This window comes from Staurois parvus, unplaced genomic scaffold (genome assembly GCF_062004578.1).
Source record: "Staurois parvus isolate SC_StPar_1 unplaced genomic scaffold, SC_StPar_1.0 ptg000422l, whole genome shotgun sequence".
Taxonomy (NCBI): Eukaryota; Metazoa; Chordata; class Amphibia; order Anura; family Ranidae; genus Staurois; species Staurois parvus.
In genome coordinates this window covers 203,480-229,671 of record NW_028318218.1, presented here as the reverse complement: position 1 = coordinate 229,671, position 26,192 = coordinate 203,480, and the positions used below count along the sequence as shown (strand labels likewise).

Sequence of the window (26,192 nt, the reverse complement as noted above, 5' to 3'; positions counted from 1 at the left end):
TATACACCGATCTAAGCATGTGCAGCTTGTCCCTAAGGCTCTGTTCTGTCAGCAGATAGATTGGGGAAAACAGAAGTAGGGAAGGAATCATATAAGACAGGATCAAACAGCCTATTTACATAATGCGGTTTAACCCCATAGGTTCCACTGTGAGTATAACAAGCACTGCATATACAGGCTAATTTTACTGTTGTGGGTTTAGTAACACTTTAGTAACACTTTAACGCTTGGTTACGTATTGATGACATTATTTGCTTCAATGTGATTGGTTGCAAACTCAACCCTTTTGAGGTTTGAGGGTATCACTACTGCTGCAGTTTATATTAACTAGTAAAGTGTTGCCAGCAGATGAGAATATTTAATAATAAAACACTGAAATAACACTGAAAAAAATAATCATGATTCTTATATAGAGAAAAATAAGCACTTACCATCATTGCGCAATGTTAGGGGCGTTGGAGGACTCATGACTCTGGTGTTAGTCAGAACATTTTTTACATGACAAATATAGCTTCCAACATCTGAAGCTTGTGCTTTAGAGATGTACAGATTTCCAGTCTCTTGTGAAATAAAACGTCGACTGTCTTCAGCCACAAATGAGGGATACTCATTTAAAACCCAGCTATAGGTAATTTCTAAGGAAACAAAAAGAGTAAATAATGATATAAATGTAATTTCAAATGATGTGCACATACTTACATAAAATATTTTAAAGCATAAGTTATTTTTTCTAAAAAAATTACACCAGTCCAACTTCCCTAGCCCCTTAACCTAAACTAATCTAGAAAACTTCTGCCCAGTTCCATTCCTACCTCACCAAGACAACTGTGACATTGTTGCCTTTTCAGAGTCAAAAACCTCTTCAGAGCTGGTTTTTCAGTATACCCTCAAAGGCTTAGATGAGGTCCTTCTCTGCAACTAGAGATGCTTGGCATATGGCCCTATTGAAGTGAAGAAGGACCCACCATACAGATGTGGCCAGCACAGAAGATAATTTCAGCCTGGAGGAAATATGAAGGAGAATGCCATAGCTGTCATTTTCAGATAAGTAAACATTTGTGTGAGAGGTTTGAAATTAGTTTTATTTATGAGGCTTCAGAGGTGGACCAATGTTGTTTTTAATTAAAGTGACCTTTGATTTGATCTAAGCTAAGGCTGACTATAGACAAGATTGATAACTTTCCAACAATATTGAACAGTGAGATGTCAGAAACTTGCAGCTGTTAAGCCAGAACCACAAGCAATCTTCATCCAGACTTGGCTGTCCAGTGCTAGTTGAATGCAAGCTTGTATCATTTTCATTACTAAATTATATAGAACCATCCACATAAAAACACTCCAGTAGTTACAAATGCTCATTACAACAATCCCATAGGTTCTAAATGCTCAGATCTCTGTGCAATCATCACTAATATATTTAAAAGTATCGGATGTGTAGACGAAGACAGATCTTATTGGTTGCATTAGTAATAGTTTCACTGTGACCAGAAAACTCTGAGTTCAACTAATGAGTCCTATTGGTGAGATTTCACTCCAACATCCAACTCTATAATACTTCATAACTAGCATTACCCATTTTAGTCTGCTACCTGATAACCACATGTGTTGTGATAATACTTTAAACAATAGAACATTATGATTGTCAACAAGGTTTTCTTAGCCATTATTTTTTTCGAAACTAAACTTTTCATCTACTGCATGCCCCTAACTATCTTATTAAATTGTATCAGTTTTGACACTGTATATAAGTACCAGTTGAATATACTGAAAGTAAGGAAAAATCAGAACACAGATCAGATTCCAGGAATGGCCCAAATTAAATAAAAATGGCCAATTTTCTCACCTCTGTTGTACACTACTGTAAACCATTATTTGCAGAGTAATGATGTTGGCAATTTTATCTGTTGGGTAGCAATGTTTAATTTGTTAAATATACCAGATCTTTGGAATGTAGTGTAAAGTTTACTGGTGGAAAATAATACTGATCTATTATTGAATGTAGGTTGGACAGCGGAGGGGGGGAGACAGCAGAGTCAGGCTGGATAGTAGATGGAGAACCATTTAGGTTGGACAGCAGGGACAGAATGAAGAGGATCAGGCTGCTTGATCTCAGAAGTTGAATCTGGGTACACGTCCTTGTAAGCTGAATCAGGGTACAGGATCCTGAGAGCAAAGATAGGGTACAAAACTTCTGGATCAGTGACATAGTTCAAGATCTTTGATGAAGTGAATGACTTCTGGAGCAGAGACCGGGACTTCTGAAGCAATAAAACTAGTGAAACAAAGATAGGGTGCAGGACTTCTGGAACAAAGTCAAACAGTTAGACTTCTGGAGCAGATTCAGGATGCATGACCTCAGAAGCAAAGATGGGATGCATGACTCCTGGAGCAGAGGCAGGGTGCAAAGTCTTTGGAGCAAAGTTGGGTGTCCAAACCATTGAAACAGAAACAAGGAGTATGGCTTCTGGAAGTAAGTCAAAAAGCTAGATTTCTAGAGCAGATTCAGGGTACAAATCCTCAGAAGCAGAGACAGGATTCAGAGTCTTTGAAGGAGAGTAGCTTTTAGAAATGGACCTCACTTTGCTAAATAAGCAGTCTGTCCAAAGGATCATTCATAGTTCTTCTTAGGTAGAAGCTACTTAGGAAGAACCCAGCTACTCGTGACATCCATTGGAACAATTCTTTATTGGCTACATAGCAGGATACAGTAATAAAACACTAACATGTTTTGGCTGAAGCCTTACTCATAGTCGGCTTCAGAGGAATATTGCTACATTTCAAAAGCACTTGGGCCAGAGCACAGGTTCTCAGTCTCCCATAACCTGTGGTAAAGCATGTTTTCTTTGTGGACAGAGGCAGGATGGATCGGAACTGCTGGCACAGAAGTAAACTGGACTGCAACAGATGGCTGGACAGGAACAGCTGGCATAGAGACAGGCAGGACTGTGGCTGGAGTTGACAAAGGAACAAACTAATTGGAGGCAAGGGCTGTCAAGCAGGCTGGTTTGAAGATTGAAGGCAAACAGACGGGTCTGAGGCTAGAAGGCAAGCAGGCTGTTAAAAGCCTGGCAATTACACAAGCTTGCCAGAGGCCAGTAGTGGCAAAACAGGTCAGAGGCTAGCACACTAATATCTATCTGAAGCAGGAGCAAACTGAAACTGGATAAAGACTGAATCTGGCACAGGATCTGGCTGAATGGTGGCTAAGGCTTGAGTGGACAGTGACTGAATAGGGTGAGTTGTAAAAAAAATTTGCTTCTTTTTTGCTTTCATCACTGAACACCTACTGCTAATTGCTGGGAACCAATCAGGATGTTTGGTGGAAGAGCTGGAAAAAAAGTGGGGAGCTGAGAGTGCAGGTAAGCAGTGACAAGATAGAGTGTCTGAAAGGTTTGCCATGGGCAATGTGGCTGTGGAAAGAAACTACAGGTGATAAGCTACAGTGGATGTACTACGTATGTGAACAGGAAAAGAAAGCTGTGGAGTAGGTACTGATACGAATATGGTGGGTAATGAGGTGTACTGAGTTGCAGGTGTGGTTGCTGTAGGTAGTGAAGATGAAGGCATTTGGGAAGGTAGGTATCTAGAGGCAGGAACAGATTAGTGTAAAATAGCTTTGGCTGAAAATTACATGTCTAAACAGTTTTGGAGTAGAGGACGAAAAAGACTCAAATTATGATTCCTTTGTCTAAATAGAGAAGCAGAGCCTCTCATGAATTTACAGAATAGTGTTGGAATAAAATAGGGTTTATGATTTTCCAACAACCACACCAGAAGCACTACCTAAATACACTAAAGGGAGGTGAAAAACTATCATCACTTGAGTTACCAGACAAACCCAGCTGGGGCTTGACCTGAACTGGAAGCTAAATGTCTCCAAATGTGAAGCATACTTGATTACCAAAGGGATGAGCCAAAGACTGTAATCCAGCAAGTGCCCACTAGTTTGAAATACCTGGCGGCAATATTTCCTTTCTTCCTTCACTAGAAACACATAATATAACACATTGTTTGGATGCATCTTGATTCGGGGTTGCCACAACAATACAAGTGAATACAAGCAAACAACTCACAGATCCCTGTGTAACCATTCTAGTCGTATGGCCTCAGTATTATGTCAGGATACCACGTACTGGTATCTTGAAGTGCTAGTGTAACCAAATATATGGAAACTACACAGAGGAAACCTAACAAGCCTATGTGAAGATATACAATGCATTATAAACAGACAAAAACAAGTGACATGAAACATAAATACAGCGAACTATACAAAATCCAGTAAACAAGCATGAAATGTACGAAAACTCAATATCTGTCTATCTGCACACAGGAGAAGTAACTGGAAGTACCATGGGTCAAGAACAGGGGCCAGAGCGGGTAGCAGGTAGAGATGAGCTTGGTGTCCCTCTATTGACACATGCCCATATTTAGTCAATGTCATGAATATTGGCATGTGTCCATACAAGAGCAGTGACATTACCAGTATCCAGTTCTTAGTTTACGCATGCTGTGAGGTTGTGAATGACCCAACCCACTGCTGATTGTACCAAAAAAGAATGTAGCGTTGATATTTGGTCTGGGGATGAGTTAAGAGAGCACTCCAACTCATCTCTGGTAGCAGGTTCAGAGAGCATCAGATCCAGAATATACAGGTAATATACCGAGGCACTATGTGGTTGCTGAGATGGGGCTAAATACTATCCCAGCAGCGAGCATTTAGGTGATGACTCATTTCTGGGACCTAATGACTGCTGGAAGACACCCACTGGTGGACAATGGAACTATGCCATTCAAGTCTATGATCCACAGTGCCACCAATAGGTGTTTTGTTCCTGACAAATACATTTTGCACTACAATTAACCACAATGTACAACAATAGTTCTGTAAAGTTAGGAGGATAAGACAGGTTCCCTTAAGTAACTTTTTCTGTTAAAACAATACTCTGAAATACTGTGCTTGCCCCACACATTAATAAAGTGGGGCATTGGTGCTGTATAGGTTTAAACCAGTTTCTAGCTATCTAGTATTTTTAATAATTTTCTTCTCTGCAATTCTAACCTCCAAAATGTGCTGTTTTTATGGTTCAATGAGGATGTTTCAGCAAGAGCCAGCAAGTTCTGGATACTTCCTATGATGTATTTGAAAGAAAATCCTTCGTCTCGTTCAGCTCAGCTTCCCAGAATGAAAATTTAAGTATGTGGAGGTGTCGACATATAAAGATTTCTCTATTCAGAGGCAGAAGAAGACAATAAAAGCAGCCCAGAGCACGGCATTGGTATGCAGTGGAGAGGAGACATAAACTTATTTGCTGACCAGGAGGACTGTTATTTACAAAGTTTTGCTTGCAGAGAGTTTAAAACATTATAGGGAATGTAAATCTGACATTTTTCTCCATGAAAGAACATTCTTGTTTACAAAATTGTCTCCCCGGAGCTCTCCATCTGCTTTATGAAGGTCATTTTTAAACCCTTTAAAAATAGCCAAGTTATTTCCATTTATATGAAGATTTTATGGCTGGGCGAAAATGAAAATCTTAACGTCTCTTTAATAAGCACCTACTGAAAAGCGAAGTCCAATAAAATGAAGTGTACCTGTCATGCCTACTGGCCAGGGTAACCATTTTGTGGACTGTTTCAGCTCTCGACTAATTAATTGCAAACTAGTGACATCAGTGCAGCAAGAAGTTAGTAAGGGTGACACATTTAAAAAAGAATTCTGGTCTATCTAAAAATTAGCATTTTTTAAATAGAAGCTGAAATAACTAAATACAACCAAAGAATACTGAACCTTATTTTTTTGTGCAGTGGGAGAGTACAGTGCTCAGCATAAATGAGTATACCTCAACAGATTTGTCAGCAAACCTTTACTTTCCTTACAGAATCAACATTTTCTATGGGACACTATACTACCAAATTCTCCCACACATGTGGGCCATTGATTGCAAACAGGATTTCTTAATTTCCACACACAAAAAAGTATTTTTCCTAACAAATTTATTCAAGACCATGTTGCAAAAATGAATACACCCCAATGAAAGTTTTAGGAGCAAAGCTAAATTTTATTTGTCAATAATTTTTATTAGAATATAAGAAAATAAAAAAAATAAAAACAGAGAAATAAACATAAAGATTCTAGTGAAAAGTTAGCATATAAACTCGAAATGTCAGAGCTTAAAGAAAGCAGCGAAAGAACATTCCTCAAAAGTAAGGTGTTTACACAATTGGGTGTGTTTGATACCATCTAAGCCAGTGTTGCCAAAGGGCAAATACTTTTTTATATTTGTCTTTGCTAGAGGCCATCGCAAGCTCGTAAGAGTAATGGTTGTGAGCTAATATGAGAGCATCAAGCACAGTGGGTGGATGAGAATTTTTTCAGGATCTAGTGATGCTCAATCTGGCTGCCATTAGGATGTGAATGACAGAGTGTCTGGCATGGGGGTTAATAGTTTCAATATTTAAATTCAATAGCACTAGATCTGGATTAAAGGGAACAGAAGACTGTGAAACAGCAGATATAATTTGGAAAATCATAGACCAGAATTTATTTAAGAGCGGGCAATGCCAAAAGATGTGAATAATGTCCCCAGTGTTCCAACAGTTCTTTCAGAATAGAGGGGAGCAGGGGCGGACTGACAACTCATGGGTCCCCCACACAATAGGGGATCATGGGGCCTTTGTGTCCTTGCCCAAACTCAAAAAAAGACTATGAAAAAGGTACCAGGGGCATCTCATGGGGCCCACTACTGACCCCAGGCCCTTGGGCAGTGCCCGAGTTTCCAAATGGTCAGTCCGCCCCTGGAGGGGAGATGTGATTATTGAAACGTGCTATTCTGTTGGGAGTAAAATATCATCTGAGGGAGAGTTTTTGTGTTAATTCCCAAAGTGCCGAGCAGCAAGTAGATCGGTAAATCGATTGTAGCACGTGAAGCCATTGTTGCTCAGTGTAAGCAGTGGCAAGATCATCCTCCCATTGGAAAAGTGGTTTGGTAATATATTTCTCTAGGTTTAAAATATTTTAGAAAAGTGAGATACCTTTGCTTTCAATTGAGGAACGAGATAGGTAGTTCCACGCAGGTTTTGGGAGTACGTAAAAGGGGTAGGATTGTTTAGATAGGTAATGAGATATCCTAAGGTATGTGAAAAGTAATTGGGGAGATAATTGAAATTCTTGCTGAAGGGACGTGAATGACTTAAAAGAAGAGCCATTGAAAAATCCTGAATATATGCTATGCCTCTGCCTATGCCTATGAGGTAAGATGTAGTAAAATGTGCAAGGGGAGATTGGGTGTAACTACTTGTGTTGGAGAACAAGGAGTACAGGTTAGAGCCTTCCATGCAGAGATTGTTGCTAAAATAGTTGGAGGGAGAGTAGTTGAAGGTGGAACTCCTATGGGTATTCCCAATATCCATGCACACAGGTTGCCTCCTTGTATGTAGGTGGATTCTATTTGTCTCCACAGTGTAAGAGTAGGTGAGGTATTAAACCATGCTTTCAATTGTGAGAGTATAGTTGCTGTGTAGTAGTCGCTGAAGTTAATATAACCAGAACCTCTCATTGATCTGTGATTTTTAAGTGTTGTATGAGCACAACGAGGTTTCTTTCCCTGCCATATGTACTTTTTAAAAGAAGTTTGTAAAGATTTAAAGTACGATCGAGGGATAGGAATAGGGAGGGTTCTAAATAGGTAAAGCAGCTGGGGAAGGACAGACATTTTGAAGGCGGAAATCCTGCCGGCACTGGAAAGTTCATGTTTTTGTAGTGTTTGCAATTCCTGTTGCATTTGTGAGAGAAACGGAATGTAGTTGGTCGAAAATAGACCTTTAACTGATTTAGTTAATTGTATTCCTAAGTAAGATATACTGGATTCCCCCAAGCAAATGGGAATTGATTCTGTAATATATTTCTAGTGACACCATCGAGACCTAGATCCAATACTACAGATTTGCTCTCATTGACTTTGTAGTACGATACTCTACTGAACAATTGTAGAGAACAGTATGCTTCGGCCAGGGAAGAAGTTGGGTCGGAAATGAAAAATATAACGTTGTCTGCAAACAGACGGATTTTGTGAGTGATATTACCAATAGAGAAGCCTTTTATGCAGGGGTCAGAATGAATATGTTCCGTTAGGGGTTCCATAAGAAGATTAAAGATTAATGGCAATAATAGGCAGCCTTGCCTCATTCCATTAGATATGTGAAAGGGACGCGCATGTTTGAAGTGTATACTTTAGCTGATGGTGTAGTAAAAAGAGCTTGAATTGCGCTGAGGATAGAGCCCTGAAATCAAAACTTGAATAGTACCTGATGGAGATAAGTCCAATGTACTCTGTTGAATACCTTCTCTACATCCCAAAGTTACATTTTAGACAACAAGAATTCAACTACAGGTAAGTCTAATTATTCATTAAACAGGTGTCCAGAAGACAGCTGATTATAAAAGGGCGTTATTTAACAAAGAAAACCCCTTCCCATTTCATGCTGTCAGCAATGGCACCACATGGAAGAGAAATGTCACAAGGCCTGAGAAAGAAAATAAATTCTTTACACAAGAAAGGTGAAGGCTACAAGAAGATGAACAAAGATTTACTTATCAGTCAGAATACTGTAGCAAAAGTGATACAAAAATTTAACAGAGATGAAACTGCAACCGTCTCACAGAGATGTCCAGGCAACTCAAGGAAGTTAACCCCTCGACGGGAGCATCTTCTGATGAGAAGGGTTGAAGAAAATTACCATGCACGTTCACTGCAGTTAGTTAAAGTAGAAAGCCAAACTAGGGTGAGTGTTTCCCATGACACAATGTGGTATACATTGCAGAGGAATGGCATGCATGGGTGTTGTACACAAAGGAAGCCTCTCCTAAAGCCCATGCACAAAAAAGCCTGCCTAGAATTTGCCACGGCTCATGCTAAAAAAGAAGAAGACTACTGGGACTGTGTACTCTGGAGTGATGAGACCAAGATAAATGTTTTTGGAACCGATGGCTTCAAAACTGTATGGAGTTGCAAAGATGAGGAGTACAAAGAAAAATCCATGGTGCCTACAGTGAAACATGGTGCTGGAAGTATCCTTCTGTGGGGCTGCATGAATGCTGCTGGTGTTGGGGAGCTGCAACCCAAACGTACACCTATGGGGAATTCTGAAGAGATAAGTTGAGCATCACTCTCCATCCAGCATCCAGGCTCTAAAAGAGGTAGTTCGTGAAGAGTGGAAAAAGATAGATGTTGCAATATGTCACCAACTTGTTCATTCCATGTCTAGAAGACTTGGTGCTTTCCTTACAAATCATGGATGTCATACAAAATACTAGATTTAGTAGTTTTTGTTGTGGGGTGTATTCATGTTTGCATTAACTAATTTGAGTAAAACTGAAGATTTTTTTTAATCTAAGTTATATTATTAACCTTACTTTCATGTAATGAGCTAAACAAATATTCTATAAAACTCAGTTTTGTCAAAATTTTGGAAATTGTTCTTCCGTTTATTGAGAAATTGATTAAAATCTTACTTTTCAAATGGGGTGCACTCATTTAGTATCTTCCCACTACCTGACACCACGGGATTGATTTACTAAAGGCAAATATAATGTTCACTTTGCAAGGGAATTTGTCCCAGAGCTTAGTGAATGTGGTGAAGTTTCACTTTGCAAAGAATACCCAATCATGTTCATGGAAAAAAAAAAAAAGTTTTACTTGCACATGATTGGGTGATGGAAGTCAGCATAGCTTCACCTCATTCACTAAATTCTGGAGAAAATTTTCCAAAGTGCAAAGTGAACAATCTACTTGACTTTAGTAAATCAACCCATAAGTGTTTGTACCTGAAATGGCATGATACTCCATGCTAAGAGAATGTTAACCAAATGCCATTCTATTGAATTATGCATTGGGAGCTTTCTGTGACACATTAGTTACTGTGCTGAGAGCACGCGGTGAGCATGCTCTTAGCACAGTAAACAGTTAACATATAGACACATATGAGGCCGCTTGGCAGCTCCAAGAGGCCTCATATACACTATATTGCCAAAAGTATTGGGACACCGCTCCAAACCATTGGATTTTGGTTTTTCAATCACCTCCATGGCCATCTCCATGGGCAAATAGAATGTTCACTTTGCAAGGGAATTTGCCCCAGAGCTTAGTGAATGGCCACAGGTGTATAAAATCAAGCACCTAGGCATGCAAACTGCTTCTAGAAACATTTGTGAAAGAATGGGTTGCTCTCAGGAGCCCAGTGAATTCAAGTGTGGTACAGTGAAAGGTTTCCACCTGTGCAATAAGTAATAATATACTTATAATTCCACGGTCAATTGTTAGTGGTATTATAACAAAGTGGAAGAAACTGGGAACAACAGCAACTCAGCCACGAAGTGGCAGGCAACATAAAATGACAGAGCGGGGTCAGTGCATGCTGAAGCGCACAGTGCATAGAAGTCACCAACTGTCTGCAGAGTCAATAGCTAAATACCTCCAAACTTCCTGTGGCCTTCAGATTAGCAAAACAACAGTGCATAGAGAGCTTCATGGAATGGGTTTCCATGGCCGAACAGCTGCATCCCAGCCTTACATCATCAAGTGCAATGCAAAGCGTCAGATGCAGTGGTGTAAAGCACTCCGCCACTGGACACTAGAGCAGTGGAGACGTATTCTCTGGAGTGACCAATCACACTTTTCTGTCTGGCAATCTGATGGGTGTGTCTGGGTTTGGCGGTTGCCAAGACTTTTCTGACTGCATTGTGCCAAGTGTAAAGTTTGGTCGAGGGGGGTTATGGTGTGGGATTGTTTTTCAGGGGTTGGGCTTGGCCCCTTAGTTCCAGTGAAGGCGTCAGCATACCAAGACATTTTGGACAATTTCATGCTCCCAACTTTGTGGGAAAAGTTTAGGGATGGCCCCTTCCTGTTCCAACATGACTGTGCACCAGTGCACAAAGCAAGGTTCATAAAAACATGGATGAGTGAGTCTGGGATGGAGTCCTGACCTCAACCCAACAGAACACCTTTGGGATGATATAGAGCGGAGACTGCGAGCCAGGCTTTCTCGTCCGACATCAGTGCCTGACCTCACAAATGCGCTTCTGGAAGAATGGTCAAATATTCCCATAGACACACTCCTAAACCTTGTGGACAGCCTTCCCAGAAGAGTTGAAGCTGTTATAGCTGCAAAGGGTGGGCCAACTCAATATTGAACCCTATGGACTAAGACTGGGATGCCATTAAAGTTAATGCGCGTGTAAAGGCAACCATCCCAATACATTTGGCAATATAGTGTATGTGTGCTTAGCTATGTGCATGGTGTACACTAGGTGGCGCTGTTACTACAGGAAGTGAAGGATCAAGTTTCCTGCTTTGCAAGGATACAGGATCATTCACTTCACCACCTGTCAGAACAGAGCTCTGCCTTGTTTACACAGGCAGATCTCTGTTCTTTCTCCTGCCGTTCACCGGAATTCGCAGATCGGCTTCTGCTGTGAGCTGCTGATGGGGCATGCACCCCTATGGAGGCAGTGCAAAATCATATATATATATATATATATATATACACATGATTTTGGACAGGAGGGCCACCCTGGAGCAATAAAACTGCTATAGGGCAGTCCTCAAGTGGTTGAAGTATCTAAAAGATAAATACATTAATTTAAATAGTTTTAAAATATACATTTTTTTTATAACAAACAAGCACAAGCAGATACCTTATTGGAAAACAAACGGCTTATGTCCTAAGAATGAAAAATTAATTTAGGTGGCCAAATAAGTTCCGGAGTTACGTTAACCCACGCTAGTACTTGTAAACTCCTAATAGCTTTTTCTGCCACTTCTTGTCTACATGCACCAGCTGCACATCATTGCTCTGAACGAGCTTCATGATAGTGACAACAGTGGACCATGTCTGTGCAATTTGTGTAACACGTGCCAGACAACATCACAGGCAACACAAACAGTTGTCATCCCATAAAAGAAAATGCCCAAGCAAGGACCTTCATGACAGGACCATCTGCTTCATCTGAATGAAAATTGTAGATTAGAGGGGAACTAAACCCTTCTTTGCTTTACAGCCAAGGAAGCTGCCATCTTAGCCTTTATTTGGTCTGTCGTTGCCATGGTGCTGCACATGTGATCAGTTATGACAACAATCATTTCATGGCTTGACAATTCGGTTGAAAGCGCCAGCAATTGTGACAGTTATCATTCATGGTATGCCTTAAATATAATATTGAGAAACAGTCAAATTGATGGGTTTAGTTCAGCTTCAATAGCTTTATATAGGAGCATTACTGTCAAACTCTGGCTTTTGCATTTAAATGCAGTGGGGCTCAAACACATGATTTCAAATGAAAATCACAGTAAAAGACTGTGTTTGATCCACTTTGACTTGCAATGAAATATACTGCCTTCAGAGAAACCCAGCACAAAACATGTCAAACCTAGCCTCAGACCTGTCGACCACACTGCAAAGGTATCTGCTGACCTGTGTTCAATAGGAAAATGCACTTTAGAGCACATCTAAATCCAATCAGTCAAGTGTATTTTGTGCACATAAGCACAGACTGAAAATGTTTGAAATCACATTGCCATGTTACAACCTTTTTTGAGAGTTTGCTGATTGAGTTTAGATGTGCTTTAAAGAGTATTTCTACATTTGCAGTCAAATTAGGGAAAACCCCAATATATGTTTGCTATATAAAAGCATGTGTTGTGAATCTTTATAGTATCTACAAAATACTTAACTATGTTGTTCTTGATTAGGATTGTGATGTGGTTCTGGTACTTCTAGGAATGATTATAACCAATCCATGTTCGAGGGCTGTACGAACGACCCACAGGTTGTTCAAGTTTCACATGCTGGTAGAGTAACATCCTCTATAGTAACTCTTCTTCTACTTCTTTTTTATTGCAGGTAAATAATGGATTCCAGGAAGAGGCAATGTGCCGTCATTGATTTTTTGAAGAAGGAGGATTTCCAACATCCACAGAAGGCAACAGAATGTTTATAGAGATGACGCCATTTAAACTTCTTTATCCATCTGTGTACATTGCTCTTGTCAATGGTGTAATCTCCATAAACATCCTATAGTTTTCTGTGGATGTCAGACAACCTGAACCCCTCCTTCATGAAAGACCCAATGATGGCATGTTGCTTAAGCTTGGAGTCCATTATTTTACTTACAAATAAATAAAAGACGAAGAAAAGCTACTATAGAGGAAGAGTTACTCTACCTACATGTGAAACTTGAACAGCTTATGTAAATTAAAATGATATTAAAGGCTTGATTTTTTTATTTTTATTTAAAAAATATTTATTTAAAATATTTTTATTAAACACATCATACTTACCTGTTTTGTACAATGGTTTTGCACAGAGCAGCCCGGATCCACCTCTTCTTGGGTCCCCTGCTGACAATCCTGGACCCTCCCCCTTACCAAGTACCCCCAGAGCAAATTGCTTGCTCTAGGGGCACTCCTATGTGCTTGCTTTTGAGCTGCCTCTGTGTGTCTATGGGACACACAGAGCACAGCTCAGCCCCCCTCCCTCCTTGATCCCTCCTCACTGGCTTGACAGCAGCGGGAGCCAATGGCACCTACCATTCTCCCTCCTTAATGTGTTTCATCCATTGAGGAGGGAGAGACCCAGGAGAGTCAAGGCACTCATGCACATCACTAGACCGAGATCGGGCTTGGGTAAATATTGGTTGGGTAGCTGCACACTGAAGGTTTTTTTTTACCTTCATGCATAGAATAACCTTTAGAACCACTTTAATAGAAAAAAATATACCCACTTTTGCATTACCTTCAGTACAAAAGATATATATCTTACTTTTCTAGGTGTGTGGTGCAGGCCTTGTACAGACTGAAAGCTACTCTGAAAATTTGAAATAAGAGGAAACTCAGTCTGTCCCATTGACAAGGAGGGATTCATTGGGGGGGATTTACTAAAATTGGTACACTCATAATCTGGTGCAGCTGTTCATGGTAGCCAATCAGCTTTTAATTTCAGCTTGTTCAATTAGGCTTTGACAATAAAACCTGATAGTTTCTTCCTATTAACCTACAATAGAGAAGTCCAGTGTCTAGATCTTTAAGGCTAGGTTCACACCTATGCAGTTTGGGTTTGACCCATTTCTGCAGTCGTTTTGCATTTTTGCACAAGCGTTTTTGCCACGTTTTTGTCGTGTTTTTGATGCATTTTGCGTCAAAAACACAAAAAAATGCAGCAAAAGTGCACTACAAGCATTTCTGCAGCGTTTTCCAAAAAAAGCACCTGGTGAAAACACGAAGATGTGAACTTGTCCCATAGGATATCATGTTAAATGGACTGCTGTTTGTTTCTGCAAAATGCAAAGCGCTGCGGAAACCGCCTACGTGTGAGCCTAGGGTAAACCTTTGTTAGGACAGACAGTGTTCCAATCTAGTTAACAGCTGATAATGCGATCTGTCAGCACAATATAAACAGAGTTAATTGTGGTAAACATTAACTCCCCAGCCACCTCTGCATAGCAAAGGAAAACTTCAGTTCTGGAGTTTTCAGAAAGTAGCAAGTAAAATGTCAGCAGCAATTTTTATTATATTTTTAAAGCAGTATTAAACCCAAAGCAAACATTTATTATGTCTCTTAGATTGTAAGCTCCAAGGAGCAGGGCCCTCCTATCCCTCTTGTATTGAACTGTATTGTTGCTGTATTGTCTCCCTTTATATTGTAAAGTGCTGAGCAAACTGTTTGTGCTTTATAAATCCTGTATAATAATAATAATAATATCGAAAGGTGGCTGAGATATCTTCCTTGGTCACCCCTGCCCCTACGATGATGAATCAGTGAACACTAGGATTACACCAATACTGGTATCAGTGCCGACACTAATATTTGCACAAGTACCCGTACTCGAGCAAACACTCTGATACCTGAAACCAATACATTTTCTGTGCGATATGAGTCTATACAAAATGAATGGGTGCAAATTGTACTACGAAGATTCACGTGTAATTTGGACAGGAATGCGGTCCTGTAGAGTAATAATAATTTACAGTTTACCAATTTTTAGATGTGATGGGTGCATTAGTTTTCCTTTTTAGATTTTCTTTATTTTCACCTGGTGATCTAGAAATAAATCTGTTTTTTTTTTAACAGAACAAGCAGTTCTGCAGATGCAGCAGTTAGAGGGTTGAGACAAACCATTTACTACTGACAGGGGTGCTTACAATGATCAGCTCTTATTTATTTATGTAAAACCTTTATTCAAAAGGAAAAAAAACTGTTTGCTGTAACTGCCTATAAGGTGTTAGCTGGAGTTCAACTTCAGTGTGTTATTATATTTAAATCTGCTAGTACTCCCCTTCCTCCAAATTAACAATGCTCCTGTCCAGAGGTGCCCCCTGTGCCCCTTCATCCAGAGTGGAGGCACTCCCTAAGGACCAGTTCACACTTCTAAAGAGAGCAGCTCTCCACAGGGGCACACAGAAAACCATTGTTTGTATCTTCTGTTTGTTTTCACATTCGTACTTCCTTGCAGCTGTAAGTTGGGGAGCAGAGTGGTGGGGAAAATTTCAACACAACTGCCATTTTCTACGCCACTCCACAGGTCTCTGCATTTTTATGAACAGTCGCTCAGCTCATTTGAATGAAATGAATGCAATGTCACTTTTGTGACAACAGGAGGTGTGTTACTGGACAGATCACCAGTTAAAAACAGGAGAATGCCTAAAATAAGAAAGCTAATGCAGCCACCACATCTAATGAATGTTAAGCAGCAATATATTACATTTTTGATTTGGGGTGTAAAGTGATGCTATGTGAATAAGATCAGTAGGCGTTATCCTAATTTGGTAGCAAAAGTGGATAAACACTTAAAGTTTTATCAAACATATACATCACATGGGGTGGCGAGTGTCACTCTCCAATCAGCTATGCCATTATAACTGGTAAAAGGGAACAAACACTTCAAGGGACCAGTGTGTTAGTTAAAGTGTTACTAAACCCAGGACCCTGCATTCACTATGTCCCACAGTACACAGAACATGGAAATGCAATTATTTTAGTAATTATAAATTGCTCAATACCTTTTTTCAGTTAGAGCAGTCTTGTGACTTAAGCAGAGAACTGATTAAAGCTTGTAGGAAGGGTTTTCTTTCTGCTCCAGGAAGATGCAGGACCCCTGACCTCTGTCTGGACAGTGCTGATTGGCCCTGTGCTGATCACATGCACTCTCCCACGAAAAAAAACCCTCTCTAGCAATACACACTAAACTGAGCATGTGCAGAAGGGCTACGGGTTCAGTCTGTCTTATCTGCATGGACATTTGATCAAGAGGAGGGGCAGAGAAGTCAGGATCAAACAGCCTTTTTACACAATGCAGATAATTTACCCCTTAGGTTCCACATTGAGTATAACAAGCATGCTTTACTGCATATACAGACTGATTTTACTGTTGTAGGTTTAGTAACACTTTAACTACGCAATCTAGAATGCTTTTTTTTAGAGTTCTGACCATATTAAATACAAATATATATATATATATATATCTACTATACATTTCCTACAAATATGGGGTTTGTGAAACATAGAGGACAGTGGGGACACATATGATGAAGGCAGCACATGTCCCTTAGCAAACTTAATCTCAACTTAGTGCCGTGACTTTGTAACATTTAGAAAAGTCAGTATGAAATTATCTCCTAAAATGGATATTTGGGAGTTTTAATTGCATTTTTTTCTCTGCCATAATCTCCAGTGTCCCATTTGATTTCCTAGTACTTGTTGAGTTTCTGTAATGAGTGCTGATATAATGAAAGTGGCCTGAAAATAGCTACCTGTCTGTAAGGCCAATTGATTCACAGCTATATTAGGGATTAATTGCTCCTATTCAGAGTGTTTTCATCTTCTCCCATTCATAATACTGCCTCTCTGGAACCAGGTTAATGATTAACCTACCATCTTTTCACTATTTTCTTTACAACGTTGAAATAGAAATGTTAAAGCTATCCACACCAGGCAAAAAGAATGCACACCATGAACATCCTGTAGTCCAGGTACTGTATGAATTAATTGGATTATCTTTAACCCCTTTGCGCCCGCGCCTCCCGGCCCTTTAAGTGTTTCAGAAGTCGGGAGGCGGGGTGGGGTTTAGGGTCATGTGACCGCTATGACACGCCGTCACGGCAGTCACATGATTGGGAAAGGTGCCAATCGAAAGAAGAGATCGGGACCTTTCCGTGAGTACCAGACACGTGTGCTGGGAGCACGCAGGGCGCGCGCCCTCTGCACATACGTTTTTTTTTAATAGAACGCAAATGTGCGGCCGCTTGGCGTCTAGGCCCAGATGCCGGGAGGCCGCACATTTGCGTTAGGCCGGTGCCAAGAGGTTAAATGTGTTTTAAATACATCTAGTATATGTATTTGACTTTATTTTTCCATCCTTTAACCGCTTCCCCTCCGCCCTATTGCAGAAATATTGCTACAGGGTGGCAGGGGTGTGCAAAATCACTTATACTGTATATACGTGATTTTGCATTCCGGGTAGGGGGCGTGTGAGAGTTGTGCACACACCCTACCCACGCCACCATTCGTGGACTCGGCTGTCAATCACCGGGTCCCAGCTGGTGATTGCTCCCTGGCACCCGGTGATCGCAGAGTATTTCCGATGGGGGAGAGACCTGTGTATAAACAACACAGATTTCTCCCCTGTCAGCTCCTGCACACTGCTTTGTATGGCTCTGCATTTGGCTTAAATTTATGATGAAATTAGATTTTTTAAATTTTTTTACTGGACATGTTTTATAGCAAATACTCAAAAATAGTTTTTCTTTTCTCAAAAATGGTGGTCTTTTTTTGTTTACAGCACAAAAAATAATAAACGCAGAGGCAATCAGATACCCCTGAAAGAAAGTTCTATTTGTGGGGAAAAAAGGACGTAAATTTCATTTGGGTGCATCGTTGCATGACCATGCAATTTTCAGCTAAGTAATGCAGCGCTGTATTGCAACAAATGGCCTGGTCAGGAAGGGGGGTAAATCCTCTGGAGGGCAAGTGGTTAATCCCGTAAACAGCAGTCTGTATGGTGGGAGAGGTAGGGGCTGCCTTTTCACTCTTCAGAGGGAAAAGTTGACTGTGGAATGTTATTTCCCCGGTGCCGGGGACACAGGACAGCCAGTGAACCCGGCCGGTATGAGGACACCGTGGGATCGAGGGACTGGGGAGAGTGAATTTTTTAAAAATCAGCAGCTATAGTTTTTGTAGCTGCTGACTTTTTTTTTTTTTCAATTTTGACTGGACCTCTGCTTTACGTTTTTTGTAGAGTTCCTTGTTATTCATTTTTTTTGTTATCTCTGAAGTCAATAAAAATGTTTCTCTTTCCTCATTTTGCAAGGGCAGGTCCAAAATTCAAATCACCAAAAGGGATGGGAGTGGGAAAATTAGTGTTGCCTTATACAAAAATGGTCATAGATGACTTTGATTGGTTGAAGCATAACTTCATGAGATATAAAAGAAAATGAAGATGCCTTAGGAAATAAAAAAAAATCTCTCCAAAATGAACAAAATTCATATTTAGAGGTTTATCACAGGAACAGGTATCAACATTGGAGGGGTTTTCCACACCTTATGGGGGTTTTTCCTGCTCTGGGGGCACCTAAAAATGTTTGGATTTCCCATCACTTTCTATCTCTTCTAAAAAGAAGAGGGCTTAATATCCCAACCAGGACACACACAGCAATACAAACCTAACAAAGAGTCTAACCGTTCCCTACTCTATTCAAAACATGAAAAAGACATACTTTAAAATAGTTGTAATACATACACTTTAAAAGAAGCAATACTTTTTTTATATTTTAAGATTAGAGATCATAAAAAGGTCACTTCTAGAACTTAACAATAATTGACATGCCTGATAGTGATTTATTTTAAAGCATGCAATAAATTGTGGAAAGAGAACATTTCCCTGCAGGTTCTGTACGGAGATAAGCAAATCACTTTCAATTCATTGAATGCATAAGCCTGGATTTAGATGTGTGACACTGCAATTAATCTCGGCTAATTATGATTGATCCACTGAAAAACAAAGATCTGTGTGCAGTAATGTCAGCTGAGGCTTTCACAAGTGTGATCAGAACTTCATTACAAAACAGGCTGAGGATGGGAAATCACAAGCATTAAACTGTTGAAATGCATTTGACTCCCATGGTCACTAAGGCATCATCTTTATAGGTGCAGAATGTGAATGTCGAAAAGTATTTGTATCTGACAGCATTTAACGACTGTAGCTCTGATGTACTCGTTATCAGCAATGACACACTAAGGGATGTATTTTTAAAAATTACATAGCTGTTCATCCATCAAACCTCTATGTAAATTTGTTCTATGAAAATGAGGCAAAATTGAATGTTCTCAGGTTACATTCACTGCAGATTGAATGGGTGAATGGGAAAATAGCACATTATGGCCACTTGTCACAATCATGCACACAGGGAGAGGTGCGGTTCTCCATTTTGCTCCAAACTTCTGCATTTTGGTATTTCTCTTAAATTCCAAATCAGTCTCCCTCCTCCGATTTTCCCCCTCCCTCAGGAATGCAATCAGTGTATGATGCTGAGCCCTGCCTAACAATCCTTTGACCAAATAAGGCAATTGGCTTACTGTTGTAAGAAGATACTGTTGATTTTGGGTAGAAAAAAGGCTGTTATGTTTTGTGTGTAGACAGAGAAGTGAGGACTGTCTGCGTTTTAACATCTAGCAGACAGAGAGAAAGCAAAGTCTCCTGCGATGAACCAATGAAACTAGCAGTCGAGACACAGAAAGCATCCTTGCGCTCATAGGACTGGAAACTGCTTAATCCAAGGCTGATTGGCAAGTGCTTATTTACCTAAACTTCTTTCTGTTATCCTGTTGCTGTGCTGTTCTCTGTATATATATATATATATATATATATATATATATATATATATATGTTACATCTTTTTCTGTAAATATTTCCACTGCACCCTTTTGACCTTTTAGTAATAAATCTTACTTTCTGAAAGTGTTGAACTGTTTCTATAGCCCTTTAATGTGACTTACGAATCCCTGCTGCTGAAGAGCGCTACTATGAGTGTTTAACCCTCTGTGTAACCTGTCTGTGGAGATAGCGGTATACCGACAATTAACCAATCATCCTAGTGTATTGCTGAGTTTCCTCTTTCTTTGTACAGAAAGGAGGTGGTGGCAGTGTGAAGAGTTAATTGCAGAATTAACCTGACCCAGTAACAGACGCTCCCAGGCTGCAGGTACATCGATTGTGGTCCAATTAGCTGGAAAATCATTGTGCAGGGTGCAGCTGGGCATGGCATTGTTACGCACGTGACATCGCGGTGTTGGATTGGCTAGTCTTGCGGTCACGAGTTTGGTGAGGTCAGGGGTCTGACGCTGAGACCGTCACACCACTAGATGCCGCTGAGGAGCATACTTATTTACCGTGACAATCAGCGCCATCTAGAGGCCATAATGCAGTATTTTCCCCATTAACAAATTCAATCTGCACTGAATATAGGCTGAGAACATTAAATGTTGCCCTATGTGCTCAGAAAAAATGGACTTGATGGATGAGCTGCTTTTTTTATTTTTTTTATAAATACACCTCTAAATGTAATTTAATAAAGGAAACCACATTTTAACACTGCCAAGCTTCTGGAGATGCTAGCTGCCTTGCTAAGTCAAAGGCTTCAGTTCTTAATAGGTCACTATGCCAGAACAGGTATGCATATCAGGAGTTCATTGGCTGCTTGCTTCTTCCATGTCAAGTATTCAGAATGTACATATTAAAGTGGAACTTTAGTCTGGAAATCGGGTCCTGGAGGCAATTTACAGCACACACTAATTTCGGTTATTTATGTGGAATGTATGTTCCTTGCTAAAGAATTTTATTTTTTATCAAGTTGTTATGAGTAATGTTTCACTTTAAGACCTAAAGACTATGGGGTTGAATTACTAAAGTCAAATAGACTGTGCACTTTGCAAAGGACAGCTGCACTCTGCAAGAGCAGTTGATCCAGAACCTAGTAACCAAGCAGAAGTTTTGCTGACTGCTTTCATCCAATCATGTGCAAGCAAAAATTTTGCTTTTTTTTTTCATTTTCCTTCCATGTGATTGGGTATTCTTTGCAAAGTTAAGCTTTAGCTCACTTACTAAGCTCTGGAGCAACTTGCACTTTGCAAAGTGCACAGTATATTTGCCTTTATCAAATCAACCCCAATGGCTTTAAAATAAGTAGGATAACCTGCCACAGGGTGAGCTCTACATCTTTTTACTTCTAATCATGGGTCTAATGGGGGGGGGGGGGATTTACTAAAACTGGAGCACTCAGAATCTGGTGCAGCTGTGCATGGTAGCCAGTGAGCTTCTAGCTTCAGCGTGTTCAAGTGAGCTTTGACAATAAAACCTGGAAACTGATTGGTTTCTATGCAGAGCTGCACCAGATTTAGCCCCATGCTGTTTTAGTAAATAACCCCTACTGTGTCTAATTATCAATTCAACCATGGTTGTGTTGCCTTAAGTTCTCTAAATCTTTTGTAGCTTCTGTTGAAAAATGGTCAACTTATATACTGACATCAGTCAATAAGTTAGATGCTACAGCCCTCTACATCCTTCAGTCTTAACATGTTAAGATTTGTGATTAATTTTGATAGGAAATGTCTTTTCAGTGAAAATGCTTCTTTCATCCCTCTACAGTGCTCTTTGCTAACATAGCTGAGTAACAGGCATTTATCCCACTACAAGTGACCTTGCGGAGAGAGTTGGGCATGCCTTTTTTTGAAAATTGTGGTTATTCAATAATTTTCAGTGTAACAAAAGAGCATGACAATACAGTACCATCAACAGCATAGTTGACAATAAACCAAAAAAACATTAACACCTGTGACCATAGTTGCCAAATGTCACGGATTACCCGGGACAGTCCTGATATTTTGAATGATGACCCGCCATTGTTCATTCCCAGCCAGTGTCCCAGAAATCTAAAATCAGGGCAGGGACAGACGCAGATTTTGCTTCCTAATTCTGCACGAGCCTAGAGCAGTTAAAAAAAAATCAAAAAAACTTTCCTGTTGCCATTTGCTATGCAGGAAGAGGGGCCGTGGAAGACTGGGGACTATTTTTTCATTTTCGGGTCCGGCAGACTAATCTGCAGTGCTGCAGTTTCTTATTAATAAACTAAACTCCCGGTCACTTTTGTATCAAACCACCAGATTGCCCCAGTGGATTGACATAGAAAAGGCCAGGACATTAGCTTAATTCACAGGAGCCTCTGTACTTCAAATTAGTCTGCCGAAAATAAACAAAAAGTCTCCAGTCTGTTGCAGACCTCCTTCCCGCATAGCAAATGCCAACAGGAAAGTTTTAATTTTGTTTAAACTGCTCCAGGCTCGTGCAGAATTACGAAGAACTATCTGTGGCTCCTGTACTATGTCTGCAGTCTCTGACTCTCTTCTGTACTATGCCTGCAGTCTCTGACCAATTCCTGTACTACTCCTGCAGTTTCTGACCATAGTCCTGTACTAACTGCAGTAACCTCTAGAAACCAATCAGTGAGTGGTAATGATATGATGTAACCTTTAGCAACAAATCAGTGAGTGTGGACCAGTTATTTTACATTATTTAGTTTTTTTAGATAAGTCTATGTGTGTTTTTATTTGTTTTTTGGGATGTTGGGGTGGAGAGCAAAATTGCATGGGGGGAGCTCAAGAAAATTCCAGACTCCACACCCCTGTTAAGCCATGCCCAATATTTAGCATAATTTAAACCACATCCATTTTTGGCACAGAGCATTTGCACTCCATCATCTTCTTTTTCAGGTTAGGTCACACCCACAATTAATGCCCCACCCCTAATTATCATACTGCTCCACCTACACTGTCTTTCTGGACATACAGGAAAAAAAGTGTCCCTAAAATTTTTTTTTAAATCTTGACAACTATGCCTGCGGCTAGTACAACATACTCCTCATCCCACAATCAAAAATACTGCAATTAGTTCAACGCCATAATAAGATAGAGGCAACATAGAACCAAAATCTATATGTCAATTCCAGGAGGAAAAGTATAATGAAGGAGGGAACAGATACCTAAAGCAGAACTACACTGCACCTGAGCAGCACAAAGCAAAAATGCTATTTAATTCATTTTTAATATTCAACGCAAACTCCCCTATCCATCCATGTCTCAACGCTTTAATTTGCTGAGAAACCACTTTGAAAAACAACCATAGCATTTCTGCCTGTGGCCAGCTTGAGTGAGGGCAGATGATTCATGTAGCATTGACTTCCTGGAATCCATCTATCCTTAGTTCAGGCATACAAGCAGGAGGGCGTGCTTAGTTGAGAAAACCTATCTTCCCCTCCTGAAAATTCCTGGGATGTGTGATGTCAATTGCCTAAACAAGAAACCATGAAGTAACTGAAGAAACATAAACAAACAGTTTAAAACAAGTAAATATAATATACACTATATTGCCAAAAGTATTGGGACTCCTGCCTTTACACACACATGAACTTTAATGGCATCCCAGTCTTAGTCTGTAGGGTTCAATATTGAGTTGGCCCACCCTTTGCAGCTATAACAGCTTCAACTCTTCTGGGAAGGCTGTCCACAAGGTTTAGGAGTGTGTCTATGGGAATGTTTGACCATTCTTCCAGAAGCACATTTGTGAGGTCAGGCACTAATGTCTGACGAGAAGGCCTGGCTCTCATTCTCTGCTCTAATTCATCTCAAAGGTGTTCTATTGGGTTGAAGTATGGACTCTGTGCAGGCCAGTCACGTTCCTCTACCCCAAACTCACTCATCCATGGTTTTATGGACCTTGCTTTGTGCACTGGTGCGCAGTCATGTTGGAACAGGAAGGGACCATCCCCAAACTGTTCCCACAAAGTTGGGAGCATTAATTGCTCCACCAAACGTTATGCTTGGCACAATGCAGTCAAGTAAGTACCGTTTTCCTGGCAATTGTTAAACCCAGACACGTCCATCGGATTGCCTCCAGACAGAGAAGCGTGATTCATCACTCCAGAGAACATGTCTCCACTGCTCTAGATTCCAGTGGCGGCGTCCTTTACACCACTGCATCCGACGCTTTGCATTGCACTTGATGATGTAAGGCTTGGATGCAGCTGCTCAGCCATGGAACTCCATTCCATGAAGCTCTCCACACACTGTTGTTGTCCTAATCTGAAGGCCACAGAAAGTTTGGAGGTCTTTAGCTATTGACTCTGCAGACAGTTGGCAACTTCTGTGCAATGTGCGCTTCAGCATGCGTTGACCCCACTCTGTCATTTTACGTGGCCTACCACTTTGTGGCTGAGTTGCTGTTGTTCTCAGTTGCTTCCACTTTGTTATCATACCACTAACAGTTGACCGTGGAATATTTAGTAGCAAGGAAATTTCACAGATAGATTTATTGCACAGGTGGCAAGCTATCATGGTACCACGCTTGAATTCACTGAGCTCCTGACAGTGTCCCTTTTTTTAACAAATGTTTGTAGAAGCAGTCTGCATGCCTAGGTGCTTGATTTTATACACCTGTGGCCATGGAGGTGATTGAAAAAACAGAATCCAATGATTTGGAGAGCTGGCCCAATACTTTTGGCAATATAGTGTACTTTCATATCTATTTATTAATGCTAGCAGCATAAAGATTGCAAATAGTCAATGTTGATTGAGAGAGTGAAGTTCCCCTTTAATCAATACTATTGAATGGTGGGGAAAAGCAGATTAAGCACAATACAGTACATAATATCATCCATAAGAATCAGTTCATACAGAAATCAGTCCAAAACAATAAAGTAGTTCTAAAGGCAGAAGGTTTTTTACCTTAATGTATTTTATGAAGTAAGGTAAAAAAAAACTTCTGTGTGGTGATCTTCCCCTCCATCCCCCCCTTCTAATCACCTGAGCCCCCTCTCAATCCAGCAATGTGTTTGAGAGCAGCAGCTCTCTGGGGTCTCTCTCTCCTCTCACAGCAGCGGGGGCCATTGGCTCCTGCTGCTGTCAATCACAGCAAGTGAGCCAATAAGGAGAGAGTGGGGGGGGGGGTGGGCCAAGCCGCGCTCTATGTGTGAATGGACAATGCCCATTCACAAGAGCGTGGCTCAGAAGTGAGCCTACTGCAGTGCCCCCATAGCAAGAGGCTTGCTATTGGTGGCACTCAGCAGAGGGGAGGAGCCAGGACCTCCTGCGAAGGGCCCAAAAAGAAGAGACATGGGGCTGCTCAGTGCAAAACCATTGCACAAAGCTGGTAAGTATGCCATGTTAGTTATTAAAAAAACACTACCTTTAGAATCACTTTAAGAGTAGAGTTAATCCATGCCGTCCAGACGGCCTCTAATTGAGTAGGTCACTTTGTAGATATGGGTATGTCTACCAAGTCTGTTACTGCTTTTTGGTGCCTTCTGGGCTACACAGTCATATTTAGACTCTGTACAGAAAAACTAGAGTCAATCCATGCCCCCCCCCCAGACATTGTCAAACTTCTTTGGTTCACCTCTATTTGAGTAGGTCACTTTGTAGGGATGGGTATGTCTGCCAGGTCTGTTACTGCTTTTTGGTGCTTACTGGGGTACACAGTCATATTTAGACTCCCTGTACAGAAAACGTAGAGTCAATAGCATAATAATGGAGGTTGTTACAATGACTATCTGACTGCAAATGTATTCCCATGAAGCTATAATGGGCATTAACATGATGGGCCTTTGAGGACAGTATGCCTCATTTCCCTAATTTATAAGGACACACATAAGCATATTTATATAGAAAACACTGGCACATTGCTACTGTCTTGGAGAAATAATAGTTTATAGGTTAAAATAACCCAATGGTCTCCATTGATCTGCAAACTGCTAATATACCTGGTCACTGCTTGATCCTGGGGACATTGCATGCCTTTGGTAGCCATCATCTAATATCGACACATGGCTTACTTGTTCCTTCAGAGCAATATAACACAAAAATAGAGATTCATCTACAAAAAAAGGAATGTTTGCCAAAAAAACCTCCTCCCCGGAGTCTTTTTCCCACTTCTCTATCCAAAGTTCCAATCAAGAGATAAAAGATATTTCTTAGAGCTGTCAGAGATTTCATGGACTCTGTAACAATATGTCCTGTCCCAAGAGATGCATGAATAAAACATATGTATTCAAATGTGTTCCTAGTTTAGGGGGAAAAATACAGAGCAGATTTCTTCC

The 26,192-nt window shown here is 40.5% G+C and overlaps 1 protein-coding gene across 2 annotated transcripts in view; it reads right to left on the bottom strand.

The window, feature by feature from the left end:
• The window catches only part of CNTN5 (contactin 5), a 607,120-nt gene that overhangs the window by 423,536 nt on the left and 157,392 nt on the right, over positions 1–26,192 (bottom strand). For both annotated transcript variants that reach the window (XM_089687252.1, XM_089687253.1), the window contains exon 5: positions 432–635. In XM_089687252.1, coding sequence (XP_089543378.1) covers positions 432–635 — 204 coding nt within the window. The remainder of the gene's footprint in view (positions 1–431; positions 636–26,192) is intronic.